This window comes from Erpetoichthys calabaricus, chromosome 3 (genome assembly GCF_900747795.2).
Source record: "Erpetoichthys calabaricus chromosome 3, fErpCal1.3, whole genome shotgun sequence".
Taxonomy (NCBI): Eukaryota; Metazoa; Chordata; class Cladistia; order Polypteriformes; family Polypteridae; genus Erpetoichthys; species Erpetoichthys calabaricus.
Window position 1 is genome coordinate 71,747,682 of NC_041396.2, and position 24,317 is coordinate 71,771,998.

At 36.3% G+C, this 24,317-nt stretch overlaps 1 protein-coding gene across 1 annotated transcript in view; it reads right to left on the bottom strand.

The window, feature by feature from the left end:
- allc (allantoicase) overlaps positions 1-24,317 on the bottom strand; it is a 65,326-nt gene that overhangs the window by 5,561 nt on the left and 35,448 nt on the right. The window contains exons 3-8 of the mRNA XM_028796908.2: positions 20,313-20,400; positions 13,579-13,704; positions 13,371-13,450; positions 7,753-7,885; positions 2,904-3,059; positions 843-916 (exon numbers count right to left, since the gene is read on the bottom strand). Of these exons, the coding sequence (XP_028652741.1) occupies positions 843-916; positions 2,904-3,059; positions 7,753-7,885; positions 13,371-13,450; positions 13,579-13,704; positions 20,313-20,400 (657 nt within the window). The remainder of the gene's footprint in view (positions 1-842; positions 917-2,903; positions 3,060-7,752; positions 7,886-13,370; positions 13,451-13,578; positions 13,705-20,312; positions 20,401-24,317) is intronic.

Below are 24,317 nucleotides of genomic sequence, written 5' to 3' on the forward strand. Positions count from 1 at the left end.
GATTACAGTCAATTCTTCAGTTATCCGACAAAGTTGGACAGATGCCATGCCAAGATGGTGTCTTCAATTAACTTTAGTGTAACAGAATCATAGGAACTGCAATTGTTAGAATTGTGTAAGAAGACACAGGAAACAGAACATACCGTACCTTTTGTGATGTATGGAAAAGAATCAATCAAGAACAATGAAATCGATAAGAAATGGAAACTCTTTTATAAAGGAACAGGCAAAGAAAGCACATTTAACAGGTAGATAACTTGCTAAAACTGACCACTTAAACCACAAAATGTTCTCCAAAATTCTTAACTCTAAAATACTCTGATTTTGGTCTTTGTGACCATCAATAACAAGGCTGCCTCCATGCCAAAATACAAAACAACTGGACCTGCAAACAACAAGAAAGCATCCTGAAGAAGTAACCACCAATAGAACAAAATATTAGACATTCTTAAAGACAAAACAAATGTAATAAGACATGGATCACAACAATATTGCTTATGCTATGCCATTTTGTGTCCATGTACTAGAATTTGTATTTAACAGCGTTTAAACAAAAGGGACAAACAAAAGCTACTTTAACAAGAGCATTAAAAGAAATAATATATACTTGTGCAGTAAACTGAAACTTGCATAGATGTCTTAAGAGAAAATTAGTCTTTAATTGAAATGCTAATTATTACAAAAACCAGGATCTGTTAAGAAAAGCATCACAGTTTCCATGTTTCTATTGTATTGTGTAGGCGTATTTGTGGTTCCAAACCATAAAAATCAAAGCATTCATTACAGAACTGTATAAATAAAAAGTTATTTTGCATGGAAATATTTGTAAAAATTCTCATTACTGTTAAAACAGAAGGACGATCCAGTCTCCTTGCAGTCTCCCATCCATCCCCCATATTGATGGCTGTTCCTGCTCCTTTAATGATGAAACAAATAGTAGTTAAACATTTTTAATTTGGTCATTATGGATCATTAATATTAATTAGATTCCAGGGTATCACTCTTCATTAATGTGTTATAAAACACAAATAACGTTTGCAATTGTTAATTAAGAATAATTTGAGAAATGTATTTAATCATTTACCTTATTAAAGTCTGCCTTTTTTCAATGCATATAAATTTACCTTCTTAAATAAAATGCACTTTTTCTTCTCCTTACTGTATTCCAGAAATGTGTAAAGTATTACTAGAATACTGGGAATATACATATCCCAGTAATGGCACACTTGACTTGAGCATTCATAGTTTTCCTACTCTTTCTCTGTATGTTTAGCATTTGTTTGCTCAGAGGTTGATGCGCTTGCTGCTTCCTGAGCAGCTCTTCTTTTCTCCACCCTAGCGGCCCGCTTCTTCTCTTCTTTCGTCTACATCTTTTCACATTAAAACTGATTAAGTCAGTGTTTGTGTTGCAATTACTTTACGTTTACGTTTTCTTTAATTTTTCACTTAAGCTGGCACTTAAATCATTCTTGAGGCAGATTGAAGACTTAAGATATGAAGAGGTAGAGGAAGTGAGGGCGAAGGTGGTAGGGATGAGAACGGCGCCCGTATGCATGCACCACACGGCCACCCTGCTGATTGCTGCCAAGAGTTGATTCTATAATAAAATAAAATATCCTGTATTTTCTTTGAGATTTTAACAACTTAATCTGTACCTCTGATCCTTTCTTTCCTAATTTTATCAAGATTTGCTACTTCACACACCCATCTCATCCAGTTTTGCTTCATGCACCTTTTTAACTGCAATCTGATCCATACAACAATGCTGTTCTGACCACCTTTTTATATACTTTAATCTTACACTCATTTTTTGGTCACATAACATTCCTGATGTAATTTTTTCTGTTTTTATTTACATATACAATATACAAGGGGGTACCCACAAATAACAGGAATTGAAAAAATTTTTTTAATAATCTTTACGTACTGAAACTTTAGTCTCCTTCAAAATAATCTCTATGTGAATGAATACACTTGTCCCATTGGTTTTCCCACTGATGGAAGCATTTTTGGAATTGCTGTAGAGGAACGTTGTCCATTGCCTGCAGCGATTACACGGTACAAAAACGCTTTCCTATGAGTTCTTTTTTCATATTTGAGAAGAAGAAAAAGTCACAGGGAGCAAAATCAGGTGACTAAGTAAGGTGGCAAGAACACCAAGTCACACAAGTCAATTCAGAAATCTCTTCAATAGTCCAACGACGATCTTCTTAAATTGCATTATAAACTTTTTCAAAATTTTCATCATTCCTAATTGTGGAATGTTGGCCAGATCTTGATTGTTCTTCAAGTGACATATCCCCTTGTTTGAAATGCGAACACCACTCGTAGACCTGCGTTTTACGAAGAGCTTCCTCTTTAAAAGCAGTTTCAAGCATCACTACATTTTCAACAGCTGTTTTCTCTAAGAGAAAACAACATTTAATGCAGACTCTCTCTTCTTTATGATCATCTATCACAAAAATCGCAGAACACGTTTAATAAGCACTAAGAAAAACCAACACGGAATAGTGTATGAACAATACAGAGCAATGCCACTTGGCAGAATACTCTAAGTATGCTACACCCAGTGGCAAAAGTCATAGCTAAATCTAGATTGCGTGCCACGTACCGATTCCAGTTATTTTTGGGTACCCCCTCGTATATTCATATACATAAGTTCTAAGCATATCTCTGAAATCAAAATAGTTCAGCAGCAATATTTAAAGAAATAAACATTTCTTAAACCATTCAAGTTAACTAAAAAGATTTCTGCATTTGAGGAATTGACAGTTTCCCTTCGACTTAAGGTAACAAAATCATTTATCATAAAGTGTTTTCAGTACAATTAATAAAATGTAAACTGCAAATAAAGAAAGAAAGAAAGAATCAAATTTATAATAAAATCACAACCACTCATTTACCTATCATATTACGAGGATGCCCAAAGTGAGCATCGCTGAAGCCAATGCAAACACCTCCATTTATGAGAGCTACCAAATCTACCTTCTGGGTGGGAGTCACTTCAGACCAGTCTCTCTGTCCAATACCATACACCTTTAAACGTGCAATTCCACCATCTGGAAAAAAGTAATCAATTTATATTAGCTGACCTGCGATTTATGCTAAGTGTTCTTAAGTTAGAATAGTTACTTAAGTAAAACAACCAGCCAAGGTGGTAGATTTTGACTTTTTGTCTTGGTTTAGTTAGGTTTGTGTTATGAAATAATTCATAATTTGTGTAATTAATTAATTAATTAATCTTCTGTTTTAATAATCAATATCATTCTGATATTCTTATTGTACACAATCAACATTTTTCCATAGATAATACCAATGTTTATTTCATACTTTTCATTACAAATGTCTGAACTAGACTGACTGAGCCCCTTTCCATTTGTCATGTGCACTTTTCTGTTTAATTCAGTCGATTTCAGAGTTCAGGGAAAACGCTTTATGAACCCTGCAAAGGACTAGATAAATCAACAGGACTAATGCTTTAACTTTGCCCTATTTCATGGCTTCCAATTTGTTCCAGAGTCCCACAACTCTTTGTGTAAAGAAGTGCTTCCTTGTTTCCCAAATCCACTTCCTCACATCTCAGGCAATGTGTCTGTTTCATTGAGCTTTTCTGTTGTTACCTCTAAAATTCCATGGTAAATATTTGATATCAGTCTATTGTTAATGCTCATTTAAAAAATTCACATATTCTTACTCTTGAAATTCTTAATATCTTGCATATTTTAGTCTGTTTACTCCAATCTTTCCCATGAACCATTTTTCCAACTTCAATGTCTTTCTTAAGAGGCACCTCCTGTTTTCTAATTGAGTGGTAATTTCAGGCCTGCTTGCCGTCTCTTATCTCTAAAACTTGTACTTTGTTTACTTGTTTTCTTACATGCATTTCATTCTTCCACCAATAAGTTATCAATTCAAGCATTTATTTCAAGTCACATATTTCAAGTCACATATTTTTCTTCTAACACTTTTCCCACTTTTACGTGGAGTCACTATACTGGACCAGGATCCTCCATCTCCTTTGCATAGTATTTGTTACTGTTTTTTCAGACAGACCAATGTTAAGTAGGCACCTCCTATTTCTTAACAAATATTTAAGATCTTTATTCAATTTATATTTTAGTATGCTAAACATGCATCTCTGGGATATATTAAATGGCTACCACACATTAAGGTTAAGGCAGGATATCACAGTGTAATAGGTTCCTTGTATATTATATAGGTAAATAAAATTTTTTTTCATACATACAAAAGAAACTTTCACAAATAAACATGTATCGTCCTCTGAATCAATATGGTGTTTTATAACATGAAAGTAAGTATTATAAAGGTGACCTAACATTATATCCTGTTCTTTTAATTGAAACTATTGCTGAAGAAAATTAGAATTTGTCATTGCAGATCAATAAACTTTGTGCACAATATAAAATCATTTTAAATAACCATGAATAAGGAACTTTATAGTTCTTTGCTAGTTACTCTTTGGGTATGTAAAAGACCTTTTAGGGCGGGGGTACTCAACTACGGTCCTGGAGGTCCACAGTGCCTGCAGGTTTTCATTCCAAGCTTCATAATTACAAGCCAAGCCTCAACAAAAATGAAAGTTGGTAACTATTTATATGACTTGTTAGTGCTTTTATTCTTCAAACACAAAAATTGTATGTTTTTTGTTTTCCGAGAACGTTATCGATATATTTTGTTCCTTTCCTTTTCTCTCTTTTATTTCAAAACATTTTATTAACACAGATATTTCATGATGGATGTACACAAGCTTAAATGAAAACACAATAGCTGAAGAGCTGGTGGTTCCTTTGTCATTTGTACCTCATTACTAACTTTTGGGTGGTTAAGAAAACAAAAAACAATTAATATATTAATTCAGCAGCATAAAACTATGATAGGCAATTAAAGGTTCTGAATTGAAATTAGCAAGCAAACTAAACCTATGTGCCCAAAAATATTCCTTTATTAGTAAATAAATCGATCCTAATTAAGAAGCTGGTGCAGGGGTGTCGAACTCCGGGCCTGGAGGGCCACAGTGGCTGCAGGTTTTCATTCTAACCCTTTTCCTAATCTGTGACCAGTTTTCACTGCTAATTAACTCATTTGCCCTTTGTTTTGATAGCCCTGTTTTTAAGGATTCAGTGTTCTGACTTGATTCATTTCTTCATTAAATGACAGCCAAACAGAAATGAGATGTGAAACGAGCCAACAGATGACAAGCTAAATTGGGTCTTCAAACTCAAACCAATTTCACTCCAACCAGTTTCTTAATGAGAAGCTGATTCTTGCTGTTAATTAAACTTGTTCTTTAATTCCATGGCTTGTTGCTGCTCTCATTCTGCCATAGCAGACATTCCAAAATTGTTGATTTTCTGTTTTTTCCAACAAAAATGTGAAAATGTTTTGGTGATTTGAGAGATCTGTCTTACTGAGACTTTCACCTTTCTTTATTTTCAGATATTGTGGATAGCTGGTCGTGTGGGCAGTTTGTTTTGTGTGTCATTATTGTTTTGCTACTAATTAAGGAAAAAAAAACAACAGAGAGGCTGAGTCAAGTTAATTAAAATTAAGGCAAACGAAGTTAATTAGCAGCAAAAAACTGGTCACTAATGAAGAAGATGGTTAGAATGAAAACCTGCAGCCACTGCGGCCCTCCAGGACTGGAGTTCGACACCTGTGGAAAGTGAAAGCTTTCAGACACTGTGGACCTTCGTGAGTGTAACTGAGTACCCCTGTTTTAGGATATAGCTCGACGTGCATGTGAACCCTCAGAGCCTGTACACCAGTGGTCTCAAACTCCAGTCCTGGAGGGCCGCAGAGGCTGCAGGTTTTCATTCTAACCCTTTTCTTAATTAGTGACCTGTTTTTGCTGCTACTTAACTTCTTTTGAATTAATTTTAATTGACTTGTTTTGATTTGTTCCCCTGAATTTCTTCATCATTCTTCTCAATTGCTTCCTTTCTTTCCTTAAATGGCACCCAAACAAAAATGAAATATGAAGCGAGTCTGCCAACTAAGACCAACTAAGTCAGGGTCTCAAACTCCAACCAATGTCACTACAACCAGTTGCTTGATTAGAAGCTGATTCTTGTTATTAATTAAACCCGTTCTTTAATTTAATTCATAGCTTGTTGCTGCTCTCATTGTGCAATAGCATACATTTCCAAAACTATTGATTTTCTCTTTTCTAAGAGAGCTATTAATATGTTTTATGGACCTGAGCAGATCAGCATTTCTGAGACCTTTGCCTTTCTTTATTTTCAGATATTGTATGATGGACACAGTTTGCTAGTCATGTTTTGGATCATTTTTTATCTAATTATTGTTTGACTGCTGATTAAGGAAAAAGAAACAATTGAGGGGTTTGAGCAAGTCAATTAAAATTAATTCAATAGAAGTTAATTAGTAAAAACAGGTCACTAATTAAGAAAAGGGTTAGAATGAAAACCTGCAGCCACTGCGGCCCTCCAGGACTGGAGTTTGAGACCACTGCTGTACACAGTGACGATTTCAATAAAAGATTCAATTGAATTAAAAAACTCTATAAAGTACTTATAACTTTACAGAAGGCCCTGCAAACATACAAATCTGGCCTTGTCTTTTATGTACTTCTTAAATTAGCATAATTTAATTCAAATATAAGTATATTGTTCTGGTACTGTAGCAAAAATTATATATGCAATGTTTGTCTATTTTTTATTGGCTGAAACTAAACTATTTCTCAATAGAAATAGAAGTTAGAAGTTTAAACAGTTTCTTCACATACATTAAAATTTTAATATTAATCACTAAGAGTACTACTTTAATAAAAGTGTTATAAACACTGTAATAAAACAGGTATTTATGATTTTTTTCTTAGATAAAATTAAAAACATAAATGCAGTGTTGTAAAAACGTATTTGCTCCTTCATCATTGCCCTTATTATTGCAACATTTTCACATTGATTGTCTTCAGATCTTCAACAAAAGTCTAATGTTTGATAAATAATATTGTTTTCAATAAAAGTGGAGATCAGGAAGGGAGCAAATTATACAAATAACCTTAAACAGACACACATATGAAGATTAGATTGATAATGACCGACTGCCTCTGATTGCTTTGTTGTATTTTTTGTCTGCTGTCTTATCATGATTACCATCATTTATAAACCAGTCATTCAGTTTTCTTGTGTGTCAAATTGCAGGCAAAGGTCATGTCACATTAGAAGACTTTTAGAGCAATTCTCAGTTATAGTCCTCATTTACGTAATCTTGCAGAATTGAAGGATGTCGTCAGCAGGCTCATATGAAGGTCAGTCGAGTAGTCTGACAATACCCAGCAACTCACTCCAGTCAGTCCACAAGCAGGTTTGATTTTGTCTTTAGTGATAGGAACAGACTCTGTGTGCATGAGTGCTGACAACCAATGAATGCACATCCAGGCAACGAATGAGGAACACAAGTGTTTTGGATCTCACAAACAGAAGTCTGATGTCTCATGTTTTACGTGTTTTTAAAGTTAAACTCTCTATGTGAAATGTGTTAAATAAAATAAAGGCATATAGTTTGTTATGAATACAAAAAGTAAAATGGTACTACTAGGAAACGAATCCCTGTTTGGATGTCATGCTGCTGGTCACATTCTGCACTATTACTTTTAAGTCATTTTAAGCATATTTGCTTGAAATAAAAATTGATTCATAGTAAAACTTTAATGACAAAGGTTAAAATTGCCACAGTCCCATTCTGTTTTAGCATATGCCACGCACTTACCAGGGTAAATGTTAAGTCTAATGTGGGTCCATCTCTGTGTACAGCTCACAGGAAAGTAATTATGACATGAGTCAGTATATCCTGGTTTAACTTTTGAAAATGGTACTAACTCAACCCAGGATTCAGAGCACATCTGTGAGTAAAGGAATACATAAAAAGAGATTATGCATTGCCTGAATGTATTCTTTGTTATTGACTGATTATTTAAACGTTCAAGTATACTACGTTACACAGTATAGAAGTCCTGACATTTGTACTGCAAGATCCTGAATGTAAGACCCTACTTCACTTCACTATTATATAACAGGAATGCAATAGGCCCACTGAAGACCATCCTCTTCCAGTACTCAAATATATTCTATGACCTTATAACTCACAGCCTACTCTTGGGGCCAAAAGCAATTGTAAACCAGAACTGGTACTGTCACTGTCAGGTTAATCCATTATAATGGTGTAGTAGAATGTCCTGTAGTAACTGTTCCATACTTCATTAGTAAGTCCAAATCTAAATTTATTCAAAATATGGTTTGAATATACATGCAGGAAGGAGAGAATTTTACAACAAGCCAATAACTAAATAAATACAGTAAGTTAAATGAGTGTTATTACCCGTCTTATCTTTGCTGTCTGAGTGGCAGGCTTTTGTTCTTTAACCCTAACTTTCCTCCTTTTCCCCTTTATTATGTGTTGCCTCCCAAAATATTGAATGACAACATTTCTACTATCTGTCTCTCTCACTTGTCTTTTTAGTCTCTTCAGTGGTGTCTGGTTACTGTTGCTCCCAAATATGTTACTCACAGGCTACTTCAGAAGTGCACTAAGCTTCATGGTCTATTTTTTAAATTCTGAAATGCCCCTTGTGTCACTCTTCAGAAATAGTTTCTTTTGTGTCTTTAAGACTCATAATAATGAAGTGGTCACCTTGGCGTTGTTGGTAAACACTGAGAGGGATTCTGAGAGAAAAAGACCAGGAAATGAACTAGAAATAAAAGGGGAAGTCAAATTCATAGGACAAAGGCAAGTAGGATTTTAATGATGCCAAAAAAAGACCAAAATAGACTGAGCATCAAAACATAAATATTTGTTTTTTAAGTATTTTTGTAATTTTTTCTAGACTCCAGTTTTTATCTACAGTGATTCATATTGTAATACTGAGTGTTTTCTAAATATTCGAGTTATGTGTTTTATTTTATTAGACATTAGGTAGTGAAACTTTTTGTGACACCATTTTTTTGTGTTTGCTACTATTTTGTGGCACCATTACTATGATGCGATGTTCCATTGTCAGGGAGCGTGTACCAGAAATCACACAGGGTGATTAGATATGATGGTATTACACAGAAATCACTGTCCAAGTTGGTGGGTACTAAAACAAAACCTTTAGCAAGTGTTGCTTTGATTTATTCCTTAAGAATGACTTGTGCCTGTGTTCTTCTGACTTTGTTTCTTGTTTCACATTGGGTTTAGTTGCATGATCATTAGTTTTTCTGGTACTGTCCCCTGCTTGGTTTTTGGTCTTTTTTCCCTTTGCACTTTGCACTTTTCACCTTGTTACATAACAATATAGTTCAAAGTTCAGAGATCAAAATGGAAGTCAAGCAAAAATTAAGAAGTAGAGGCCCAAAGCAAAAACAATTGAAGATTTATCTCTAGCTGATTTTAGAAATTTTTGCAAAGTTAGCATACTGACTCTGAGGGACGTACTTCTTAAATAGAGTCACACGTTGCAAGGCTGGTTGTCCTGCGGTTAGAATTGGATGTAGAAACTGTAAACAATATGGTGACACTACATATATTGTATGGTACCAATATATGTGACAACAAAATATCTCAAAAGCAGGGGTGAAAGTGAAAAAATATCTAAAATGCCACCACAATGACATCATCATCATAATGAAAGAATTAAACAAAACATTTAAAAAATCGCATGAAATACACTTAAAAATATGACTTTCTCAGGATGGTAAAGTTTGCTGAAGTTTATCTATCCTTTTAACTGCATCACCATTAGTTTTAATACACTTGACATGACTTGATAGCTGGCACCACAATTTTGTTGCCATTCAGTGCTATTACAAGTAGTTTTAAGAGTCCTATGATTCACATACAGTATATTATCTTAGTTCTACTGCTTACTTCTAGTTGTTAATAAATATATTTCCATTTATAAAATGGTGTACTATAATGGATTAACCTTCAGTTTTGGGTAAAGTAACTTCACTTTACACACAAAATTCACTTGAAAGAAAAATTGACTGGAATGAAGCAGTGACAGATAATAGAAGATTGAACAGTAATTATATAAAAAGGCACAGGGGAAACGGCATATCCTGTGATAAGCCGACCCCATTCAATATGTGGCCTGGGTCTGCTCCTGTTATTACTTGCATAGTTTTTTATTTTCTCGTGGCCCTCATTAGATTGAAGTTGATACAGAAAATTAAGGCTTAGGTGACTGACATTTTAATTTTCAAGGTAAAGGACAGCAATGAGTCACAACTACAGTGTCAACTAACGAAGCGCCCTGGATGTGTACATTAAGCAATACTGCAAGCTTGTCATTTTTCTGTTTCTCTGAAATTTAACAGTACCTTTGATTTGTTACACTTAACAATCAAATTTCACATAATCCTCTAATAGGTCTATCTTTGCCATTTTCATTTGTTGAGTAGCTGGTGTTGCTGCCTAAGTGAAATGTAATTTGGTTCAGTTCAATTTATTCTTAAAAACTGCATTATAACATATAAGCCCCCTGCTGCAAGACATGCAACTGAAACACAAACATTATTGGGAAAACAGCAATGAGAAAACACAATGCAACATATTCAGATTTATGCATTGTTATACACACAAGCCTATGGAGTGTTTCACAGGTATTATTTTGGGGAAACACTCGATAAGAGAGAGGTTTCTGTTTCCCCTAGAATGGAGAAGTAGGCACTGGAAAATGAGTGACATCACTTCTGGGTCTGACACTGCTAGCCCTGTCTCATCCGGTCACTATGCTACTTACATCTACACCTTGCCAGAAATCCGTGTTCAAGTGTGGACCTGCTCTTGAAGAGGATGGAGCTCCACCTCTAAATGGTAATTTTTCAGCTCAGAGAAGCCAGGAATAATAACAGAGGATGTTGTTTCTTCAATTCTATATTGTCATTGTTTTTTGTTTTCAACCTGGCATTATCAGGGTGTTCTTTGGAGCCCTAACCTTTATGTCATGTTTTTGCATTTCTATACTATATAATGTATATACTCTGGAAGAAAGCTACATCAGCCATTCTGTACAATGGATCACAGTGCAGACCAAGATGTCCAACATTAATGTAATATATTAAGTAATATAGTATATTTTATGTATGTTCATAAGACTCAGATGAATATACCTCTGTACTCAAAATTTTCAAATGCTGATGTACTCATCCAGAAATTGTGATATATTCAGTGATTTACATTATCATGTCACCATAAGGATCTTCAAAAAGCTTAAATGCCGCCTTTCCTATCTATCTATCTATCTATCTTTCTGTGGAATACCGGGTCCACGGCTTCCAATAAAAAAGGCCGGGTTTTAAATCTGTATAGCCGTGCCGTTCTTCGTGGGCGCGATTACAGGACCGTAGGGAGTTAATGAGGTAGTTGGAGTGAGTCGCACCTGCACGTGTGGGTGCGGCCATTCTCGATTGCCTCATTGGCTTCCTGCAGTGTGTGATTGAGGCGTTCAGGGGTGTATATATATACGGGTCGACACCAGGATGGAGGGATAGATAAATGGAAGGATGAAGGGAACAGAAAGAGGTTAAAGAACGGGAAAGGCAGTCTAAGAAGGAGGATCTGGCCACCTGAAAATAGGAAGCCGAACGAGCTGGGGCCCTGCAAAGGAGCGTTAAGTTGGTGGCGCTCTAGGGGCTAGTTCGCCCCACTGAAAGTTCGAGTGAGTGGGGTGAGCAGGGCAGGTGTCCTCCCGAGGGATCTGAGGAGTGACTGCGGGAGCGCGAAAGATGAAGGGAGGAGAGCCGACCTTGGACGGTCTGGCAGTGACGTCCGTAAGGAGGCCAAGATGGAGGCTGGCCGAAGGAGCTCGTGTCTGTTGGGTCTCCGCCGGCTGAGGGAGCAATGGGTGAGCTGGGGAGAAAAGAGAAAAAGAGAGAGAGAGAGAGAGACTACATTTTAACTACTGCGTTTTTAACCTTGTATTTTAAAGTATTTATTTGATTTTTATCCCCCTGAACACTTGTTTTTATGGATTTATTGAACCTGATGCACTGCACTTTGGAAACTGTTTGTTGTTTTACATAAAAGCACTTTGGCATTTTTGGATATATCCCCTGGCTTCATGTGAGATTTGTCCTCATTTGTCAGCTCATCTCGGTGACATTACTGACGGTGTTGGGTTTAAGGCTCCCATAAGGATGTTGGGACCATGGAGATAACCTGCATTGTCACACTATCTATCTACTCGCTTTGCTCCTCCACCTCATGGTGTAAGGGCTGGGGGGATATGAGAATCCCAAAGAAAAGGCAGAGGACATCTTGATGCCTCAGAATATATTCTCCTTGTTGTTAGAGGAGTGAAAGCCAGAAACAGAAGGAGAGATTCCAGGATGAACTTTAGAAGACCTAGTGATTGCCCAGTCACTTCCAGTCACGTGGCTTAAAAAATGCTTTTAAAATTGATGGCCAAAAGCCCACAAATCATTTCAGTCCCTACAAAGACATGCAAATGAACTTATTGTATTTGATGGGCTCCAGCCCAATTAAAGAACTGATAGACCTTTTTTTGTATACCTACTATAGAGCCAGAGAGCACTGCAGAGGCCTTGAAAAGATACTTATAAAATGAAAAATTGCGATATTTGTTTTAACAAGTTTTTTCTATTTATTCTAAATCATAGAATGGCTGTGACATGAGTTCTTTGGCTGGCCATTTAAGTGTCCCCTATACACACATATATAATTTTATTGAAAGACAATGTTTATTTCAACTATATTACTACGTAGCGCAGCACTCTGCATTTGATAAAGGGAAATAATGAATTAAATATAATGGCCTGGCTGTATAGGCCTTCAATTTATCATGGCTTCCTTATTCTACAGAGTGTTCTAATGCATTTATTCCACTGTCTACTTTTATTCCTTTCAATGTGTACTACGGTATGTCAGTAGCTTGAAAAAATGCATTTGAACTTCTCAATTGGGATAAAATCAGAGGTTCGTTGGCATAAACCTATACTAACTCCACGCAGAAGACTGTCTATTCTGGCACAATCAGTATGAATTGTTACCTATGCGTACTGTGCCACAATGATGTCATATTTTGAATTATAATGCTTGAAATGTTTTGTAATAGTGCTATTTGATACTGTGCATATTAGGAATATTGCAGTGTAGTAAAATGATTGGATCAGTAACTAAACAGCCTCCTTGAAAAGGACATGCTTGTTTAGTATTTCCTTTATACAGACAAATATTTCACTACAAAAATATGAAAACACATGTAAAATTAAGTAATGTCAGGGTATTGAACTGTGGTGTGTGAAGCTTGCTTAAATTCTTGCTGAAAAGCAACTGCACATGAAAGCAAAAAATGTAAAGGTGGTAAATTGAGAGGTCTCTGGTACCTTTTTGATGCACTGGTATTCCTCCTCTGACGCAGCAGTTCCCATTTTATCTCCTCTCAGAGGCAGTTCTTTGATTACATCTAGGGGACATGAAATGGGTCACAGACAATGCGAACATAACACTGTTCAAATCATGTCTTATTTAGTTTTGATATTCCTGTTGTGACTTGAATGTATGTTGCTTATAAAGCTGCTCTGTCTTACTTACCCTGCTGCAGGCACACAGCCTGAATAGAGATATGAGGAGCATAGTTTCCTGTAAAAAATGAAGTGTCAACATCAAAGCCACGTATCACTCCTGGCACTCCCAGCTGTATTATGCACCAATCGTGACCTGTGTGACACAGACCAAGAAAATGAAATCAGCCACATTGTTCAGAATCATAGCATTAGGTAAATAATGTGACTTCTCTTTGCATGTAAGAAACAATGGATAATCAGTATTCTAATAAAGCACGTTTCCTCTAAAAAGACCAGGATGCCATACACTAATCACGGAAATAGTTAAGGTAAAATGACATTAAACAAAATTTTGAGACATCAAGTGTTGAATGACACCTTATGTCAATAGTGCATCTATTTGTCATTTACAGCTTAGAAACACATCCTTAACCAAGGCATTTGTCCTTAGTACAACCTGCAAAACATCGATAAAGTGGTTATTTATCTCTTTACGCAATACAGGTTAGGAAGTACTGATTTATCACTATTAAAAACTTATCAATACAAGAAATGTATTTGGACTTAATAAATATTAAGGAGTGTGATAAAGGCCGTATATAGCGCCCGACCCGGCACAGACTCACTCAGAGGCACGTGTAAAAACACACAAGACTTTTATTTTTCTTCACCTGTGGGGCACGTCTTCCCTGTGTACCCCACAGGCAATACACAGTCCCAAAAGCACTCCAAACACAAAATACAACCCTTTCTTTTCAAACCACCACTCCTCCCAAGCAACCTCATCCTCTTCCTCCCGATTCTGGCCGTGAGTGGTGGTTGCTGGCCCTTTTTATAACCCACCCGGAAGTGCTCCAGGTGCTTGATCACCTGCTTCTGATTGCACTTCCAGGCAGGGCTGTAGAGTTGTCCAGGTCGGCTCAGGGACCCATGCAGCACCACCTGGCGGCCACCCCAGATCTCAACAGGGCTGTGGAGAACTCCATCTCCCATGGAGCTCTACGGGAAACTGAAACACCATCCTCAGCCAGGGAGGCTGCCACCAAGCATCCCGGGGGATGTATTGAGCAGTCCATGATTGCTCCCCCGGGACATGTGTAGAAGGGCCATCCCGGCCACCTGTCACAGGAGTCACAGTCTTCATACTGCAGTATAGACTGATGAGAGACATATTCCATCCCACTTCTGCCTCTTCTGACCATTCTAAAATGAAGTTATTTTAGTGCATGAATACAGGTATTCATAGGTTACCTGAACAGTGTTTTGTATCTTTTATTCTGATGCTTTGGTCCATTTATCCTTATTAAAAAATACTTAAAACCTTATATATTTTCATTTTAACTACTCTATAATATGGCAGTTATGGATCACTTTTGCACATTTCCACAGTATTCATTCAGAAGTAAAGATTTTACTGGAGTTTTAAATTTATATATAGAAATAAGACTGTGATGGTGAAAGCCTAAGTTTGGAGCTCGAATAATGCAAATGCCTTATCAAAGTACTTATCTTTAAATCTGACGTGCAATGTAAAAACCTAGTAACTGACATTTTTTTCAAAATTGAGTTTTTTAGTTTTGGGAGTTACTAGGTCTTTCCTGATGTTATAAGGTAGCGGTGATAGCCAAATATGTCTTCATTTCAGTCATAGCATGATGGAGGAAGCTAGTATGTACACAGTATTTTACATACTGCAAGACAAAAACCTAGCAACTCCACTGACCAATGAGGAAAGACCACCTACCAATGAAAATGTCAGATTACGATCACATGATTTAAAAGCTTTAACTGCATGATTTAAATGGCAGGTGTTGTTGATTCATGAAAAAAAAATAAAATTGTGTAAGTGAAGCTCGGGAAAAATGAAATCTAGAGATCATCAATTATAGGGGCGACATCATTTTCTCAATTTGCCAAAAACCTGAAAGATGTGACACACTAGGTTTTTTCATAGTTGGTCAGAAATGTCAAAATCCTTTCCAACTTCATTTAAAGCAGTTTACCAAACTCATCTCATCTTTCACCCATATCTATCACTGAGGTAATACTGGTTAGTATGGATGAAGACTTAGGCAGCATCTCTAGACTGTATCTAGAAAAAAACAAGTAACTTACTTCTTAATCATCCTAGGGAATGATGGGAAAGGGATCTCTCATTTAAAGTGTCAAAAAAGGAATCAAACTCAGCCAAAAAACAGACTGTAGTTCAGCATATTCAACACTCCAAATTTTAACTAACAATCTTTAATCAATCACATATGTGTTGTATACAATTCTATAAAATGTAGCCAAGGTGAGACACAACCTTTTTATTGATGTCATCAAGGCATGACTAGACATCACTAAGAAACATGTCTTACACTTAAACTAATTTGGGTAAAGATTTTTGTATACTTCTTGGGAAGCCATGGGTTTAAAACCACTTCTAACACCTTAATAGCAATATTTGGAGTAATACCAGATGGGATAAGCATGTGCTAAAGAAATAAGTTGTAATGTCCAATACCACACTACTTGCACATAGAATTACATTCCTTAACTTGAATAATCCCAATTCACTCTCTATAACTCGGTCGGAAAACAATATTCTCTTTCTCTTCATGAACTTCTATTCAGCATTTTATAAGAAATTAGCAAGAACATATTAATATCATTTTAACAAAACCATGCCAGGCCAGTGCTGAATCTTTATTATTTTTTTATACTGTTTTATCATATTCAAAGATCTATTTCGGACAGCCCCCTATTCATAAAGCTCCCTTTCTCAGGTGGGGTTTGAGAGCTGAGTTTCTTATAGTACTACTAGCTGATTACCCAGTGGCTTCGCTCAGAGTGGAAGGGAAAAAAATAAAATGTAGTCTGTAAGTTATTAAACAATAAAACATTAATATTTAAGAAGTAAAGATACATTGAGTGGATTCAGGTAAACTACATTTTAAAGGTACTATAACACAACAGGTAAGTAGTACTAACAGCAGCTAAAATGTATTTGGATCATTTCTCGGTAGTAGATCCCTTGTAAAAGGCGCTACACGACCGCTGTGGTATAGAAATTACATTTTCTATGTGATCGTCCAAATTTCTGCCTGACAACCTTGCACTACGTGCCTGTGATTTACTTCTTAAAATAATTCATCACAAAGGCAACCTTGAATGTTGCGGGGGTTTTAGTGACCCGAGCTCACCTCAAGGGACAGTAAGTAGTTGTGCAGGGCAATTTACAAACAGAGTCCTGCTTCAATGGTGCCGATTACAGTCATTCGCAAAGATTTCCACTCTCATAGGAGTCGACAGGGTACTTGAAGTGTCACAAACAGTGTGAGAAGAGAGGACACTGCCCGAAACTGCGAAGCTCTCGACCTGGCGGAGCAGCCCGACATTCCGTGCCTCCCTGCATCCACTTTGTTCTCACGACCCCTCGCCGCTGAAGGCGGTCTCGTCTTCACATTGTTTACAGCTCGGTGCAGTTAAAAAGAAGAAAGACGTGTGGACGAAAAAGGCACACTGAAAAGCAGACAGATAATATTTTTTCTCAATTCTCTTTATTTATTCATTCGGAGTCGCAGTAAGTAGAGATTCAAAAGAGTATAACTTATTGCCGCAAAGCTCAATTGAACCCTGATCAAAAGCCAGGAGGGGTTTTTTATACTTCAGCATCTCATGATTAATAAGACAGAAAGAACATCCTTATCAAAACAGTAAAGTTAAACAATATGTCTGTTGAGCTAAGCATTATCTGTGTTTTGGAAGCTAAGCACAGGAGAGATGCCTTTGCATAAACTACATTTACTTTCTGCAGCCTTGTGACCTTGTCCCTGAAACATTCACTCTGAGAAAGGGAAAACAAGACACAGCTTAGATTTTTATTCATGTGGACACTATTTCTCCTAAACCCTGGAATAACATATTTTTGTTAGTTCACAATCCAAAGCGTCTCTCACTGGCAAATTGGAAAAATAGTTAGACGCAAAGCTGTTTTCCTCATCTCTTCTACTATAAAGTACTGCCAACTTAAAAAAAAGTTACAATGTGGCAGTTTCCGCAACAGTCACGTGGACGAATAAATAAAACTTCTCTGTCAGAATGCGCCTGGCGGCAGACGGCTCAGCGTTATTAGTTCCTGTATTATAATATGTTCTGTGGTCATACGTAATTTCCATATCATGTGGTCATACGTAATTTCCGTTTCAAACATGAAAAGAATTTTATATATATAGATTATACTTGCTATTTTATTTTCCTTAGCTTGATTGTGTTGTTTTGTTATTATATACTGTTTCCTAAATAAAAGGAGGATGAAAAAAGAAGTGATCTTGTCTATAGCTATTAAGAATGAAATTAAGACTGTGTAAAATATTAATAAAAAATTTGATGCCATGTGGGTAACATGTAAGCTGTCTGTAACTAGAGTTACAAAGACAAATATTCTAAAGTGAAGTCTAATATTTATTTATTAAAAATGAACCACACACATTGCAGAAAGAAAGAAATAGCAATTCCACTGGTGTTTTACAAGTCTTTTTAAGACCAAATGAAGCCTTTATTAAGGCGTTATCACATAGCATTAAGTAACTAAAAACTGCACCGTAAGCTAAAGTGTTACTTAAAACCTGTAACAACCAAATGATTTAACAGTAGACTGTGTCAAATAACATTGATAAAATGAAAGACAATGAACTAGCAGAGCAGGGCCTGTGCATTTGTCTAAAATCATTGATCTGTATTGGTTTCTGTTCATATTATGTAATCACTCATTAAACATCTTTAATATGTGGTTATAAAAGTAGAAAGCATGCTCAAGTTTAATTTAGTGTTCACAACTTCCAAAGTGAGCATGTCTCCCTTCAGATAGGCTGTTGGAAGGCTGTTTCAGCCTCAACTTTTAAAATAGGCTTACACCCTGCAACTTTTATTCACCCATTTATTTACAGTATAGTTTAATGCTGTTGACTCACCATTCCTTCCCGATCAAGTCTATGTGGAGTTTATTAGACCAGTTTTCTTTTCACATTTCAGAGTTTTTTGTGTTAGTGTTGAAGGCATGATAGTTTCACATGTGACTGACAGGACTGAGCAAATGAAATGACAGGCAGGATTTGCAGAAGACACCAGAGAGCACACATACAGTATCTGTCTGCTTCATCTGTAGATTCAGGATCTGTGGAAGATCTGCACAACAATCCTGCTTAATCCTTGTACCTGCCCACTATGGACCACTTCCACTTCCCAAATGTTGAAAAAGACAGCTGCATCAGCTGGGTATAATGGGGGATAACCACAGGTCTGTGGCTGATTTACAACTGTACTGTGCTCTTGTTTCAACATAGCAGTTCTAGTAACTTGGGTATTGTTAGCTTGGGACCCCTTCTGTTGTTAAATTTCCTTTTTTATAGTTTTCTTAATTGGTGACTTCATATTTGTCCCATTGTAGAGAATGAGGGAATGTGCAGTAGGGAGCTTTGAAATGTACCGATACCCTGTCCAGGGTTCGTTCCTGCCTTGCACCTAATGCTCTCAACGATAGGCTCCAGCTCTTCTCTGTGGCCTTTCTTAACTAAATAAATTGTAAATTATATTGTTTAGTATATTAATTAGATTATTTTGATACACAGAACCCTTTTGCCTGCTGTATTTCCCAAAATGGCTTCCCTTCCCAGTTTATCTTTACTGCTAGATCTTTTCCTAAAAGTATTGAAAGAACTTTTATTTATACGGTGCTTAGTGGATTTTTTGGAAATTACTTTAATTCATTACTCACTGCACAAGATAATGCAAATAAAGTAAAAATTGTTGTTGTAATTCATTGGTTAATGCACCAGACATGATAAATGCCAGATTAACATTGTTTCAAATTTCACTTGCCTTTCTTTGCAATTTTAAAGACTTTTCACAGAAAATAACCAACATAAAACATAAACAAAGAAGAATCCTCTTGTTTTATAGCTCCATCGTTTTCTATTCAATGCGCCGTCAGCACCAGTTACAGGATCTCCGACAGCTCATTTACTGGAATTGATGTCTCAATATTCTCCTAAAACTTGTTTTTCACACATAAGCAGAGAAAGTTTTTGCAAAAAAAGAGAAAGAAGTCCTGGGCAAAGTCAACGTCCTTGGTTTGTTTCTTGCACCCGATCGTTGTCTGCATGGAGTTTGCACATTCTCTCACCAAATCTGCATGACTTTTTCTCCAGATATTCTGGATAACCCTACAGATCATCATATAAGGTTATTTGGCAAGAGTAATACTGGATTATCTGGGATTGAGTTGAGTCAGAACACATGCTTCATGATTAGATGGAAAGTCCATGATATATGAAGAGGAGAGCTTACAATATGATTACTTTTTGTAGTCTCTGAAGACTGTCCATGCCTGATTTTTGAAAACAGAATGAAGAGATTGCTATTCTAAAGTCATTGTAATTGTCATTATAATTTTATGAAATGGGGAACACATTGGTCTTTCATGTTCCTTTGGAATTAATAGACTAGTATACTTGGACAGCTTTGTTATTCAGCACTTGGACATTTGTATTTGGGCAGCAGAGGTTAGGTGGCACTCTGTCTGTGCCTCACACTCGAACTGGCACTCTTCTGTTTGCTGCGTGTTTGAGAAACAGTCTTATTAATCTTTTTTCTACATAAAAAAGTCCAAGACTGGACTGATGAAATCCACTTGTTTTAGTTGACTATATTTGACTGTTACACATAATTATTATTCACTCAGTACTAGACATAAGTAAACAAACAGAATTTTTAACCAACCTGGAATTCTTTTTCTTCGGGTCTCCCATCCATCCATCCATTTACCAAATTCTGTGAAAGCATCTGTTTTAAACTCCACTGGTTCCCTCTATTTAAAAAAAAAACTGAGTTGAAGAAGACAGCACAGTGGTGTTGTGATTAACCATTGTGAAACATAACCTGAACACAGACAGGCAGACCACACAAGTGCAAACACACACGGGTTTTATTTCTTTTCTTTTCCAGCACACAGTGCACAGATCACCTAAAAATTGCTCAGTCTCTTCTTTCTCTCTATTTCCTCTCTTCTTCTCTCTTCTCTGCCGCCTTTACTCCACTCCTCGCAAGCTTAGTCCTCCACCTCTCGACTCCTGCTCCCTAAATGGAATGAGGCAGCCTCTTTCATACTGCACCCAGAAGTGCTCTAGGTGCTCTCGGATTGGATTCTAGCAGCACTCCTGGTTGTGTCGGAAGTGCTGCATGGGCACCCGGAAGTACTCCAGGTGCCCCCAGACCTTCTTCTGGCAGCACTTCCGAGTGTGGCAGAAGTGCTGTCATCCAGGGCTCCACAAACGTCCAGGCGCCCCCTGTCGATGACCACGGGCCTCAGCAGGGCTGAGCTTCTAAGCTCCAAGCCTGTAGTCCCGATGTAATCCATGTTTAATTATATTCCAGACATTCTGCTCGATTATATTGTCCCCAGTTGGACGTTTGGGGACCCAGCAGTTAGCTGTTTTATCTCACAGCTTTAGAAGACAGGGTTTGAATTCCAGCTATGTGAAATTTGTGTGCTGTTTTTTAAGTTATCAGTTACCTCGAATGGTTTTCCATCCATCCATCCAACCATTATCCAACCCACTATATCCTAACACAGGGTCACGGGGGTCTGCTGGAGCCAATCCCAGCCACCACTCATATCCTATACACACTAATAATCTAACATTTGGGATGTGGAAACAAACTGGAATGAACAGAGAAACAGACAGATTATGCAAACTCGTCACTGATAATGAATGGTCTAGAATTTTATACCAAGTCTTGAGAGCTTTGAGGGCAAATGCAGTAACCACTGTGCTATTCTTTTATTTCAATACAACTGTATTTCTTACAAAGGTGTCAGTTAAATTTAATATTAAAGTAACTATGAAGACATTTTGATAAACTGTTTAAAAAACTGTATACAATGATTTATCTGATGTTCTTTTGGTTCAAATGTGAAGAGACATTTTGACACAACATGTAACACTGCAGGCCAACCCAACTGGAAGGATACCATTTGGACCTATCAGACACAAATAGATAGACAGTGTCACTCACGCATGTGAGCGTGGGAGAGAGCTTAAAGATTTTGTTGATGTTAATTACCCACCAGACCAGTGCTTAGCATGTAAACTAACGCCTTCTCTTCTTCTCTCTCTGCAGAAAGGAAGATTGAAAACCACTCCACAACTGATGTCACTTTTGTGTCCGTCCACCCTTGACCCTCTCCTTCTTGACTTTTGACCTCATAACCCAGAAATCAGCCATCTTGAATTCAGTTCTGTGATGAACCTGCGTCTGCATGGACATACCTGCAATTACTGAGTGTTTTCTTTCTGCTCTAATCCTTCCGATTTTATAGGGTCACAAAGGTGGTGCCCCAACTCTTTATCATTGTTTGTGTCCTGTTTTACAAAAGATAGGATGAACTGAATCTACAGTACTTTATTTATAGGCATTCAAAGAATTCTTTCGTATTATATTATGTAATTTAGACATTTGTTCCAGTCAAATTCTATTCCAATTAGTTCATGACATGGGAATGGGAAATAAGTACTGTACTGATGTCACAGAACCTGTTTTAATGAATTTATATCCTGAAAACATATGGATGCTGTAGAGCTAGGCATTACAGAAATACAGCTTGAGAAGGGAATGATTAAAAAGGTATTTAAAAGTTCAAACACTTTGATCAGAGTTATTTGTCATCAGGACAAGATAGCCAATCAAATGTGTGCATTTTAACATAAATATAGCTTGCCGAATGATCAAAACAAGAGAAGAAAAAGCACAGACAGAAGGATGAGATAACAAGTATTGCCAGAGATCATGGGACATGAGACTTCTGATTTGGACATTAGAAAATGTAACCAATGAGTAATACCAATTGCTAAATCAAAAAGCCGCAAAGGACAACATCTTCCCCTTGACACTTCTTATTTTCAGTAAGCTTTCCTAAGACTGTTTATATCTGTTTTATTCTCTATTTTCTTCAATTTTGTATTGTTATACAATAATAAATACCATACTGCTTTTATGTTTTCTATACTGGAAATCAACACCACTTAAGTCTTTCTTCTGGATAGGATCGCTATGTGTATGTGTGAGTATTTTTGTGTGTGTTAGTCTTCAAGGATTCCTGGTAAGTGTCACAAACTTCATGATAATACACTTACAGATCCCACATCATTTGAGCTAAGTGTTGTGAAAATACTGAAGTCACCATGTTATCAATTATTAGAAGATCCAATGCTGAACTCTATCACTTCATTAAAATCATATGAAAGAAAGAACTCTTCTACAACAAAAAAAACAATAAAGTTTTTTCCATTTCTGTTTAGATAGAAATTTCCACATGATTTCAGGAAAAACATTAAAAATTATATATATATATATATATAGTATGTATATATATCCATCCATTTTCCAACCCACTGAATCTGAACACAGGGTAACGGGGGTCTGCTGGAGCCAATCCTCAGTATATATATATATATATATATATATATATATATATACTAGCAAAATACCCGCGCTTCGCAGCGGAGAAGTAGTGTGTTAAAGAGGTTATGTAAACATATATATACATAAACATATATACTTACATATACATATCTACATATACACATATCTCCATATATACATATATATATACATATACACATCCACATATATATACATATATCAAGATATATATACACATACATATACACACATACATACATACACACATATATATATAAATATATATATACACATACAGACACATATATATACATATACATATTTACATATCTACATATATATACAGATATATCTATATATATATCTCTCTATCTCTCTATATATATATCTCTATCTCTCTATCTATCTATATATATATATATCTGTATCTCTCTAGCTCTCTATATATATATCTCTATCTCTCTATCTATCTATATATATATATATCTGTATCTCTCTATCTATCTATATATATATATATCTGTATCTCTCTATCTATCTATATAATATATATATATATATATATATATATATATATATATCCCCGTGCTTCACAGCGGTGAAGTACTGCTTTTAAATTTTTATTAAGAAGAAAACCTTTTTAAATTGAGTGAAAATATACCAATAACAATTTGTTAAGGATCTGTTTTTTTGTGAAGCTGACTTCACACAGCCTCTCCGCTGTTTTTACAATTGTTCTTTTTGTATACCACGTTGTCAGTTCAGCACTCCGGTTGGAATATGACCAAGCTGTGCAAGCTTACTGTTAAGAATGCAACGTATAGTTGTACAGGAGAAAAGCAATCTTGCCTCAAATCAATGGCAACCTTTTGTAGGTCTATGAATTTAATTTAAACTTTAGGTTTACACGGTGCTCTGTTTCCATAGTACCTGCACTCATGAATATATCTGTATGCGTCAGTCGCTGAAATCCCCGCGCTTCGCACCGGCGAAGTACTGCTTTTAAATTTTTATTAAGAAGAAAAGAAAACCTTTTTAAATTGAAGGAAAATATACCAATAACAATTTGTTAAGGATCTGTTTTTTTGTGAAGCTGAGTTCACACAGCCTCTCCGCTGTTTTATAAATGAATGCCATATAAGGTCTTCCTTTTTCGTTGCTTCGCCAACGGAAGCAGCCTTTTTATTTAAGCCACGGGTTGTCCGCTGTTTTTTTGTTTGTTTATTACAATTGTTATAGTTCTGTTTGTATACCACGTTGTCAGTTCAGCACTCCGGTTGTAATATGACCAAGCTGTGTAAG